This window comes from Microtus pennsylvanicus, chromosome 7, assembly GCF_037038515.1.
Source record: "Microtus pennsylvanicus isolate mMicPen1 chromosome 7, mMicPen1.hap1, whole genome shotgun sequence".
Taxonomy (NCBI): domain Eukaryota; kingdom Metazoa; phylum Chordata; class Mammalia; order Rodentia; family Cricetidae; genus Microtus; species Microtus pennsylvanicus.
The window spans coordinates 84,715,547-84,728,403 of record NC_134585.1 but is presented as its reverse complement, the minus strand read 5'-3'; the positions used below and the strand labels follow the sequence as shown (position 1 = coordinate 84,728,403).

The 12,857-nt window shown below is 38.7% G+C and overlaps 1 protein-coding gene across 1 annotated transcript in view; it reads left to right on the top strand.

The window, feature by feature from the left end:
- Nucleotides 1-12,324, top strand: part of Tacr3 (tachykinin receptor 3) — a 67,153-nt gene extending 54,829 nt beyond the window's left edge. The window contains exons 4-5 of the mRNA XM_075981289.1: nucleotides 9,867-10,063; nucleotides 11,808-12,324. Of these exons, the coding sequence (XP_075837404.1) occupies nucleotides 9,867-10,063; nucleotides 11,808-12,123 (513 nt within the window). The 3' untranslated portion in view covers nucleotides 12,124-12,324. The remainder of the gene's footprint in view (nucleotides 1-9,866; nucleotides 10,064-11,807) is intronic.
- The last annotated feature ends 533 nt before the right edge of the window (nucleotides 12,325-12,857 follow it).

The window sequence follows — 12,857 nt, the reverse complement described above, 5'->3', positions numbered from 1 at the left end:
CTCCTATTCCTATTACAAGACTCAATTTATACTGTTATGTATTTTACATATTTTGACTATATGCACTATGAATATGTATCCTTATTACATGTTTGTATTCATTTACTCACATACATACCTCCAAAATAGATAGTACTTTTAAAACTATATTTGACTTCAAAAATATTAGATGTCTCAAAACAAAATCAGTCACAATACTTACCGTATTTGGGGATTTCATCTAAAATTTATTGTTGAAATTGGTCTTATTCTGACCACTGCAATACTGGCAAATAAGTCCGTGTCTGTTGTTTAACAATCATGAACATTGCACTGGTCACCATTTTCTATTTTAGTCCTCTAACAACAAACAAATTGTCAAAGGTGAATCCTTAAGTGTGATAACTAAGAAGCATTGTCAAAAAGGCTCGCTCTTCAGTCTAAGCTCAGGTGACAGATTCAATTTGATTTGTGAGTTGTATGAAAACCAAGACTAATCTGTCTTCACTCAGAAAACAAACCTTCTGTGCGCTTGTCATCCCTTCTTTATATGGGAATTAGCACAGAAGGCAGATCTTGTGAGAAAGATCACGTTTAACCTAAAAGATGCCAGAGTGATAGGAATAGTGACCCTGCTCTATTCTGTTTACTGCTGCAGGAGGGCCTACAGGCTAAACCACCTTGGAGAGCTGCATCTCACTAGGACCCTATACAATGATTTACTCTCTGTTCTTCTTTAATGGAGCCACATAGTGTACTGTCTATCACAAACATCATATTTAAGACACTCGCTCAGGCTACCATTAAAGAAAACACCTCAAAATTATTGCCTTAAACTGCAAATTTGTTTTCCTACAATTTTGAAGCCTTTGAGTCCGAGATCAAAGTGTCATCTGGCCTGATTCCTTACACACAGCAACAACTTAGTTTCTTCACAGGGTCACTCATCTCTCTCTGTGTGTTACCTGTTAGATTGGATCAACACGCACTCCAATTATCTCATCTTAATTTAAGAGCCGTCTGTACAAATGCAATCATGTTCTTGAGTTACTGGAAACTAAGACTTTAACACGTGAATGTGAGACACTTACAATTCAACCCATACTATTCTGGGTTCTACTTCCTCCAAAGTCTGTCTTACATGCAACATGCATTTAGTTTATCAATTTCTAAATTCAAACATATACATATGCATGTACATCATCTTACTTGAAACATGGATTGAACTTGAAGGAAGATCTCCATTCTCATACAAATTCTTTCTACCTGCAGACGCTGTTGTGCAACAGTCTTTGCTTCCCAGATGACATACTTCCTCCAGAAGAGGGGGTGCAATGAAACTTGGGGGTCACATGTCTAGAACCAAAAAATTTTTATGGCCCCTGTCCCACAGTATACAAAGAAATAAATACCTGCTTAGGGAGGCAACAGGCCAGGTGCAGACAGAAGTTTTAGCTGTGAGAAGAGGTTACATGGGCCTGTGGACTGCTTACAAGATGCCCAGAAAGCTCCAGGCTTCTGGTGTGTTCACCAGCGTTGGGGTGAACTTTTCATAATAGACCTGATATTTTTAGGCACTCCTAAAATTATTTGTAAATAATTCCTTATATATACTTCAATTAGTAACCGCCAAAAGAACTCAATTGTTTGCCAACTTGAACATTGGTATAACCATTATTTGGAGCTTTCACAGGTTTCCTCTCTGGGGTGAAGAAATGTGTGTGTGTGTGTGTGTGTGTGTGTGTGTGTGTGTGTGTGTGTGTGTGTTTAATCTCCCCAGGAAAAGTTTTTCACCTAACAGTTCTGATACCAGGCAAGTTACCTGCTTCCAAAATACAGAGGCAGAAAAGTCACAGGACAGATATTTCCCCTCTAAGCAGGAGAACTCAAAAAAAGAATAAGGATAGGCTCCAAGACTCCTAGCATTTTAAAATATTTATTACATCGGGTGCCCGCATTTCATGAACAAATTCCACATTTATTTTTCTGAGTTGACAGAATACCAGACTGGAAAATGCAAATAACAAGGTTCACTTTCTCCAATTTCTGAAGGTTAGAAAGTTTGAAACATAGTAGGAAAAATTCCATTGCATTTAAATGATTGAGCAAAGTTCTCTAGGTCTGTGTGCTTGGAGCCAGGATGGCAAGAGAGCCCTGTTAACCCTGTCTTTTTTCCGTGTTCTCGAAGGGAAACACAGTCAGGCCACAGAACAGCTCTACTGTCTGACCTGAAGGATGCCATTCCTTGTTCAGTCCCATCTCTGTCCCCAAATTCAAAGCTGGAAGATTCTCTACTAGCAAAACCTTCTGTGTTTCTGCCATTCACTGAGACACCTGATTAGGTCCTTCTGTCATTTCCTGTAGCCACTTTATCAAATGAGCATGTGGCCATATGCTTATACTATCTCCAAACAAACCCTCCCACATGTTTGTGATTAGATAGACTCCTAATTTTTGTCTAAAATTTCTTCTTTCTCTATGTCCTCTCACATCTTGCCAGCAACTGCAAGGGAGCCTAGGCCACGCCTTCAAACTTTATAATTCCCTGCTGTTAATATCCAAGCTCTCTGCCTACTCTACTTTTCACAAAAACCAGAACATTATCTCGTTATATTATTTTCCAGATAACAAAAATTGTCTTTCCTGCATTGTCTAATATGTTCGCATTTTATCAGAATTCACCAGATACAGCTTAAACATTCCGATCTAATGAATAAATAGTCGATCGATTGTTATATATGTACATGTCTAGAATTATAAAACCTTTCCCTAGTGTTCTAGTCTCTTCATGAGCCCTCACTAAAAAAAAAAATCTTTCACATCTGTTTTATCAATGGCCTAAGAGGAAATCCAGGCTCTTGATTATATATCAAAATTTCTTGAGCCAACAAAATTCCTTGAGTCTGGTTCAAAGCATCTGCATCCTACTTCTCATGAACAAATTCCACCATTATTTTTCTGGAGCAACAGAATACCAGACTGGAAAATGTAAATAGCAAGGTTCACTTTCCTGCAATTCTCAAGGCTGGAAGTGCAGGTGAACGAGAAGCACAGGCTGCTTCTTCTGAAGCTATTCTTCTTGCAAGAGGGTGGCCATCTGTGCCATCTGTGCGTCCACATGCTTCCCTGGGGATGTGTATATGTCAAATCATTTCTTCTCCAAAAACTACTAGTCATGTTGGATGGAGCCCACTATCAAGAATTTTAACAAAATCACATTTGCAAAAATCCCATCTATCCAAATAGGATCACCTTTGAGAGACTGAGTATTCAAACATCAAGATATAATTACATTTGGAGGGCACATAATGCAGGCTAGGGCAGATGTTTATAACTTATCTATCATAATCCCATAAAACCAATTTCTATTCCCTTTGCTTTAATGTATTTTTATAATGCCACATATCTCCTTTCTATGGCTGTATCTTTTTAATTATTTTGATATCATGATATATCAGAATATAGTTTTAAAAAATGATGCATTGGTAACAGTAAGAGAGGATCCAAAAAAACAAGGCAAAGGACCCTTTACCTCAAGTGCATTTTGTTCTCTGGGTGGTTCTTGGATATGATGTCATGCCTATTGTAACAAAGATTTGCATTTAATCTATAAGACAAATTTATTCTTGTCAGATGTCAGAACATAGCCACAGAACCCGATCTGTCTGAAGGATATGCTGTGAGCTGTCCTCAGTGTACCCTGAATGGGGCTATGGCCTTCTGCCTGGCTTTTGTGCTTTCCCAGGTAGCATCTTGAGTATGTGCCAGGCAACTGTGTTTAAACTGGTCTGTCTTGAGGAAGTTCTGGGGAGGGGCTGCTCTTTAAATATTTACTATGTGCTTACTGGTGTTTAGTTACATTTTTTTCTGAACTCAAAAAACCGTCCTTCGATCGTTGTTTTCTTTGTTACATTCATATATAAAAATACACAGAAACGGAGGTAAAACTGTCTACAGCATTAGACTATAGCCCTTTGCCTTTCCTCAGATCCTCGGATCACAGGTTGCAAAGACGGATCTGCATATATTAGTGAAATCCGGCAGACAGATAGTGCTAAAATCTTACAGTAGTCTCAAAGGCTGTGTTTCCAATTAGAAAATAAAAATAACATTAAAGTTAATTGTGACTAATAAAATATAGAAAATAGGTTGCAAGGACAATGTGTATGTGCGAAAATTTCATCTAATACATGAGTATAGGAGTTGTCTTTATTTACGTGGGCCTCATATAATTTCCTACAAGCCTTGGTTATGTAGATATCCATGTTAGTTAGAATTAGAATAATGTCTAATTCCTAGATGACCTTAGGTTTACTACCATAATATCCTTACAATATATCTATATCCTCAAATTTTCTGAAATAACTGACAACATTCAGAATTATTTTCTTACTTGGAATGAAAATTTTAAGCACTGTCTTTGAAAATGAAGTGCCCAAATCAAGCTCAAGTAACTGGTGGGATAGTATTTTAAATTTAAATATTTTCTTTTTGTTGTGTTTTACTAGTAATTGTAGTTCAAATAAGGAGGCCAGTATTTTTCAAAGCAATGTCCTCTTAAGTTTCTAACACAGAAAACACAATCAGGAAGGAATAGAATATTGGTTAGTTCTATGTGCTCTGTGGAGACCTAATTAAAGTCTTTCACGCAGGATTAACTACTTTGACATTCAGAATGCAAAATATTGTACTGAAAAATATTCCTCCAAGATTTTTTCTAGTAGTTGATAGTTATTTTAATTTCCTAGTTCAATTCTTTCTTTGTGGCCTAAACCTGAAAACCATCCACCCTGCAGTGATTGAACATAAGAGACAAGAGGAGCTGCCAGCATCTCAATCTGACCTGTGCAAGGCACCAAAATCTAACATTTCCTTTTCCCTTTGACACATGAAGAAGAAGTAGGACCTTGTCTCACTGGCATATGACCTGTGTTTCAGTTCTGCATGGGTGGTTGAAGTGGATTCTTAACTACTAAAAACAGGTACTAGGCTGGGATGATGGTTCAACTGATAGATGTGCTTGCCACCAAGCCTGAAGACCTGTGCTGGGTCCCTGGTACCCACACAGTAGAGGAGACAAACAGCTCTGAAGATGTACACCATGGCACACGCATGCTCACATGTTGGGGGAGTCTGCTTGTTCCTGCCTGGCTGCTAAGCTCTGAAATAATCACACTGAAACTATATGAATTACAACACTGCTTGGCCTATTAACTTATGCATATCTAGCTCATGGCCTACTGGTAAGGTTCCAGCTGGCAGCTTGCATCTTTCTCCTTTGGCAGCTCCTTGTGACTCTGCCTTCTTCCTTCCAGCATTAAATTTAGCTTTCCCTGCCTAGCTCTATTCTGTCCTACCACAGGCCAAAACAGCTTTATTCATTAACCAATAAAAGCAACACATATACAGAAAGACTTCCCACACCACCTGCACACATTCAAAAATAAGTAAGTAGGTGGATAGACAACATAAAACTAAAGTAAACAAATAAAAGCAAACATCACAGCCTTTTAAGATCTGCGTCACTAGTCTATGCATCCTTCTCTTGTAGCTGGTAAAATCCTATACCACAGACAACACAGGATGGTAAGACCCAAACACTATCGTAGAAAATCTTATTGCCTCAGAAGCAATATACCTTTTTCAACTTCAAAAAATATCCCACATGTTGTCATTGGCTCCATCAAGCTTTAATAAAGAACAAAGGAGTAAGGGTCTGAGTATAAGCTTCATCCCATAAAAGACAGCAGTTAAACCTGTCTTTTAAAGCAGTTTTTAATTTCCCCCTGAACAATAGAGAGATCATAACCTGTTGAAATGTGTAACGCTGAATTAATTAAAGCATGGTCCTTATTTGAATTTCCCAAATACATGAGTAAGAACCATGAAACTAACTGCAGAAATTTGATCTTCAGATAACAATAAAATTTAAAGAATAATGACAAAAATCAAATGACTTGGAGAGCTAATGACAACAATCTTTGAGCTATTGACCTGGGTTTTCTGCTCTAATGGCCAGTTTCCCCTGAGGTTAGCACTAATCACCTGTACCATCCAGCATTTAGACCCTAAGAGAAGCATTACCATTTGCATTGACCATTTCAGGCTTTGTCTGTTTCTAGAATAATGATTCTTAACCTTTCCAACTCTCATCTAAATTCACAACATGTAGTCAAATGCCAAGTGGAGTTTATAAATAATGTATTTTTCTACTTCTAAGATGCCTCATGGGCCATGCATCAGGTTATTCCTTTGAGTTGTGTTAATCTGACTGTGGTTATGCCTCAAAATTGTTTTATTGGATTTATCTTATTCTGAACTTATTATTTCTAAATTCCTAAAGAAGTATGAAGAGATTTCAGGTACCTGAGTAATGAGAAATATTAAAAGAGATAATCATATTGATGATACAATCAGTGTGTGATGTTTTTGTTTCTATCTTTCTTATAGACGCATGAATGAGATTTTAGTTCAATCATAGACACATAAAACATTCTTCCATTCATTTCCTTTCACTCTAATTGTTGCTCATCGTGCATATATTCTCTTTCTATTTTTTATCCCCAAATATATTAGAGACCGATCTTGTGTTGGGTTATCTCTGCTTTTCATGAACTCAAAGGCAGGTAGAGGAGAAATAGAACTTGGCATTTTGTGATACTTTTCCTGGGGAGATACAATACAAACTTTTATTGACTCCAGGTAGAGAACCAAAGACAGACCAGAGTAATGATTACACCAGAGTCCAGGTTGGTTGAATGAGTGAGTTTATTCAGGCTGCTTAAGGGAGTATGGCTAAGGCATTACTTAGAAGAGACAAGTCAAAGGCAGCCACTTTACTGAAAAGCTCACCCCAACACGGTGAGTGATGTCTTACTCGTGAAGGCTGCATCCCTAGATCACTCTGTATGGCTTACAGTGCCAACTCAACATGTCATAGAATCTCTTCTCGAGTGATGGTTGAATGTTTCTATGACTGTGGGGAAAGGGCCCATGAATCTTATAATTTTCAACCTCCCCAGCTGTGTGAAGTTTGTTTACTTATTGAGTCTTCTAAACTCACCCTCTTCTTCCCGGAGGCCATGTTTTAACTTAAAACTTTTCAGAACTTAAGGAACCTCACATCAATATAGAATGTTCTAACTATGAGGAAATTAAACTTCTTCCCTTTCTCCAGCTCTTACATTCTTTGGTTCTCTCATCTATAATGTTTTCTGAGCCTTACAGGGGTATTGTAGATAGCTGTAACTGGACCCTAACATCTTCTTCAGGGGAGGAGATAAGAAGGTATGACGTCAATGGTCACAGATGCTGGGAGTCTGAAGAAAGGGATAGAGCAGAGTCATTTATTTAACAATGGAGAAAAAACTTATAAACCCTCCCAGCACCCAGGCCTTCTGATCCATTGACAGCTGACATCACGTGGTCACGCCTCATTGGCTAGGCATGATCAGGACTTCTGACAGCACCAGGCAGACTCCAGGTTGGCTCCTCTTGGCCTAGTAGGTCTTAACTTCCTACAAACAGCCATCTACCATCTTAACCACTGTGTGTGTGTGTGTGTGTGTGTGTGTGTGTGTGTGTGTGTGTGTGTGTGTTGCTAGAGATTGAACTTGGGGCCTCTTGCATGAAAGGCAAGTTATATACCACTGAGCTACGCCATCATCTAGATGCATGTCTAAAGGTAGGCATTGGACCACTACGCCACAGCCATAGTCACTTCTCATGGCTTCACCAGTGGTTACGAGTCTTTATGGTAACCCATGGCTTCCATGACTGAAATTGACAACAACTAACTGAATGGCGGGAGTATAAGCAAAAATGTTTTGAAAACATTTTGATAGAGACATAACACCCATTTAACAAAGCAGTAGCGGTAGTTCCCCCCCACACACACACACTGAACCCTAGCTTACAGTATCAGATGTGAATTTCCTCCTGTGGAGCAAGTCTCAAATTCAACCAGAAAATTGTCGATTCTAGTAAGGCCATCATTGCACCAGCAGACATCCACTACATGGTATTTTGGTACTGCAGCATTCAGGGTTTGTAGCCAAGTAGGACTATTGTTGATCAATACAGCATTTGGTAACTTCAGCAGTAGGTTCTTATCAGCTAGGTCTGGCATGCCATTAACAAGAGAGATAATAGCCTTTATGATTTGTGGGGCCTTCGGAGCCTCCCTGAATAATAACTCATAGAAAATCAGCACACCTCTGACACTGTAATTTTTGTTCCTCAACCCTATATATAATAGCTTCTAAGACTGGAGAGACATGACACAAACTTCCATTTACCCCAGATAGGAAACAAATGGCAGATAAAAGTAATAATTACAGTGGAGTTCAGTCAATAAAACAATCAATTCATTTGTGGTGCTGAAATTAATAAGGGCAAAGAGTTATTTATTGGAGCAGAGGTAACTCAAGGCAACTGCATCCCCAAACCCTGACTCAGGAAAGCTGCATCCCTAAGGTATTTGCATGACTGGAAGGCAGCAAACAGGTCAGATCTCTTTTCCAGCAACCGTCTACTATTTCTCTAACCTTGGGGAGAAACCCTGAGAACTTGCAATATTTGACTTTCGGGGATGTATGGATTGCTTACTCTTTGAGTATCATGCATGAGCCTCCCACTCTACTTCCCTGAGGAAACATTTCCACTTAGAGCTCCCTAAACCTTCAAGGGCCTTCCTTCAGGGAGGAAGATTTCAACTCTAAAGGAATCGGTACACAATCTTGTCCTACTCAAATGGAATCTTCTAGATATTAAATTTCAAACTTATGGAAGCAAAAAAATGTAATTTAGTATCCAAGAAGATTCCTTTTGAGATTCTGTGAGAAAGACAGGGACTCTCCTTGTTCTGAAAACAACATCCATCTCTGAAAAAAAATAAAATTTATGCCCTGGCAATGCTGAGGCATGCATGGGCAGCCCATATATGGTGGTTCTGTTGAACTTGTCCATATTGAGCTTTCTGATCTAAGTTGATGAGGACGACTGACCAGTTCCCTTCCTAAAGAGAGTGCCAGATCTTCATTACAGATTGTGAGTCACCATGTGGATAATTGGAATTGAACTCAGAACCTTTGGATGAGCAGGCAGTGCTCCTAACCGCTGAGCCATCTCTCCAATCCCTACCTACCAGTAAATGGCACTAACACAAATCAACCATATAAACCAAACACTTACTTATAAATTGTAAGTTAGTGAAATTTCCTTAGATTATTATATTAATAATAACTATTCAGAGACAGTATCTCTACAAAAAATACTCAGACAGTTGCCTAATGAGCACAATATTAACAAAATTTAAATGGTCTATAACTCTGAGAAGACTATTACAAATAATGAAGAACCAGTCCATCTCTTGTAGAATAATATACCTTCATAATGGCTTAGTTTCCATAAATATATCTTCACCATTACACATTCCACGTTATCATGACCTAAACTAGTACCTGCCTTCCTCTCCACAGGTTTTTGTAAACACATTTTTAGGTCAATTTTTGTGTGTACAGAGGATCAAACCAGGCTCTTATTGTGCATTCTAGGCAAATACTCTATCACTGAACTACATCCCTAGCCCTAGTCCAGACCAATGAAAATACACTCAATCATATTTGTGTGCCTGCCACTTACTATTAGGTAACGATGGAATTGTGGCATAATATACCTGAATAATATATTCAGCTTAAATAAGCATTGTGTATGCATAAATATAAAGTATATTCATTTTACCATTTACAGTGCTTCAGCTAGTCATTTAGTATGCTATATAGTTTATGTACTTAGCTATATTGCTTAAAAATAACCTGTAGAAAGTTATTGAAACTATTTTAATGACTTTTTAACTTGCTCACGGTGATTTTCCCCTTTCTTCCCAGGTTGTAAAGATGATGATCGTTGTTGTGGTGACATTTGCCATCTGCTGGCTGCCCTACCACATTTATTTCATTCTCACTGCCATCTACCAACAGCTGAACCGGTGGAAATACATCCAGCAGATCTACCTGGCCAGTTTCTGGCTGGCAATGAGCTCAACCATGTACAATCCCATCATCTACTGCTGTTTGAATAAAAGGTATTTGAATACCAGGTCTCTTAACCCTTCCACCTTCTCTGGAAGCACTCTGGTTTCTTGGTACTGATTTAAAGTACAGACATGGGAGAACTCATGTTCAGTGTAAGAACTCAGAGGGGAACACAAAGCTTGATGCAAGCTTTTTATACTTCACAAAATGTCCCACCTTAAAACTTGGGTTCTTGAAAGGGTCAGCACAACTGTGGTTCTCAACCTTCCTAATGCTGTGACCGTTCAATACAGTTCCTCATGTTGTCATGAGTCCCAACCACAAAGCTCTTTCCATTGCTATTTCATAACTGTAACTCTGCTACTGTTATGAATTGTAATGTAAATATGTTTTTAAATGGTCGTTGGCTACCCCTGTGAAAGGGCAGTTAAACCCCCAAAGCTGCCATGACCAATAGGTCAAGAATCACTGCATTAGAAGTTTTCACTGGGTGGTTTTTACAAAAGACAACTTCTCCCCTAAAACCTTCAGAATTGTATCTAGCATTGTAAAAGAATTCCTCGTGAGTGAAGGCTTATCCACAATCCCAAAGACATGAGAGTTCTTAAAAGAAATAAAATACACTTTCTATGGGAGAGGATATAACGGTTTACATGATGGGCTCGGCTCGGCTCATAAAGTTCTCCTATCAATATCCTTCAAAGTGGATATCACTGTCAAAGCAAGGAGAATTCCTGTCCTTCCCACACAGTCTTGCAAAGTGACAGAGAGGATGTAGTTTCCATGGGATGGCTAGTGAGAATGTTGGAGACGTCAAGCAGAAGATCTTTTTAAAGACAAATCATCATTGTACATGTGCAGTGGCACAAGCCTGATATCTCCGCAGTCTAGAAGACTGAGACGGGGAGACGGTGAATTTGCATTGAGCGAAGGATACAAAGTGAGATCTTGTCTTTAAATAAAGCAGGAGCCTTGATGACCAATGTAATAAAGCAGGAACCTTGATGACCAATGTAATACTGTAAAGAAGGTTAACTGTGCCCTCTTTGTTTTAAAAAATTAAAAATTCAAAAACCAAACCCCACTTTGTGGGTGCACTGAGCACAGAGGAGTAAGACAAAATGCAGCATGGTTGACAATTCTCTCAATAAACCAGTAGATTTTATAGACCAATAGAAATGGTTCTTTATGTAGATGTAAGTGCTAGCTTCCTAGCTTGGGAAGACACCAAGAGACCTGTGCCATAAGTTGGTTAAATATTTCATTCTTTATAAACTAATTGCATAAGCCATATCTCAATTTAAGCCACTGTACAAGCAATAAATCTGTTTTAAATCAACTTCATTTAATAATGTACAGTAAGAAGAATTTCACATATTTATAGATGATTAAGTAAAACCATAAATATTAACAACTAATTCTAACATTAAATGAGTCAAATTCGTAAATGTGCAATTGTTTCTGGAAAAAAAACATTTGAAATATAGTATGCCATTTTTAAATATTTTAACTTGCCAACCTCATGCAATTAATTGTGTAAATGTATGAGATTATTGCCAACAAGCAGTTTCCCACGTTGATAACCCCATGCTTTTCCAATTTGATGAATTATCTCCCCATTGACGGAAATGATTTTTTTTTTTTGAACAAGAACTCACTGAACTGATTCTGTAGCACAGACTTAAGCCTCTGTAGAATTTGGCTAAATTCAAAACCAGCGTTAGTCTATATCCTTTTTGAAGGCAGCGGAAGGAAATGCCCACTTGAAAACAACTTTTCTCTCCTGCCTCTCAGGTTCCGCGCAGGCTTCAAGAGAGCATTTCGCTGGTGTCCTTTCATCCAAGTCTCCACCTACGACGAGTTGGAGCTCAAGACCACCAGGTTTCATCCCACGCGGCAGAGCAGCCTGTACACCGTGAGCAGGATGGAGTCGGTGACCGTGCTGTTTGACCCCAATGACGGGGACCCAGCCAAGTCCAGCCGGAAGAAAAGGGCGGTGCCCAAAGACCCGAGTGCCAACAACGGCTGCTCCCGCAGAGATTCCAAATCTGCCTCCACCACGTCAAGTTTCATAAGCTCACCCTATACCTCTGTGGATGAATATTCTTAAATCCATGTCCTGTGGTGAAGGCTGCTATGACGCCTACGTCCCCCATTTTCCTAACTGTGTAAAGCCCTGTTCTAGGTACTTAAGGGAGACAGAAGGGCAATCATTGGGTAGGGATACTCAATCTGAGAAAGAGGGAATGTAAGTGTAATAAAACATACCAACATATCAGCTAGTACAAAAAATAAAAAACTAGCTAGTACAAAAAAAAATAAAAAACTGAGTCTTCAACTTATTCTTTCAAAACATTAGGATCATATGCAACAAGCACAAAGTATGAATCAGAAAAATGTCCTAAGTGTCCAGGGTCTGTCACTTAACAATTGCAGTACACCTTTTCCACACAGAAACAGCACAGAGGTTTTCTAAGAGATTGAGGGAGCCTTAAAATACAATGGCGAGCAAAGGCGACCAACACCTGTATAAAACAAGCTCTGCATAGCTGTGAAAACGAAAACGCAGATGACTGATTTTTCCCCAAGAGTGACTGATGGGTAGTCAACCTCAAAGAATAGAAAGATTTGGAAGTCTTTGCTCAAGAAATATCCCTTTGTTGAATGAAAACTTTCAGAAATTCCCTCCAAGACACTGAGCGGAAAAGGCTATCTGATCAAACCAAACATGCATGTCTTTCTCTTGATTATTTTTCCAAGAAAAATAACTTCAAAAGAAAAAAAGAATAATTATTTAATTTTGATTACTAAGTGTTTTGAGTGCTAAAGTAAGTTGCAGTCAAA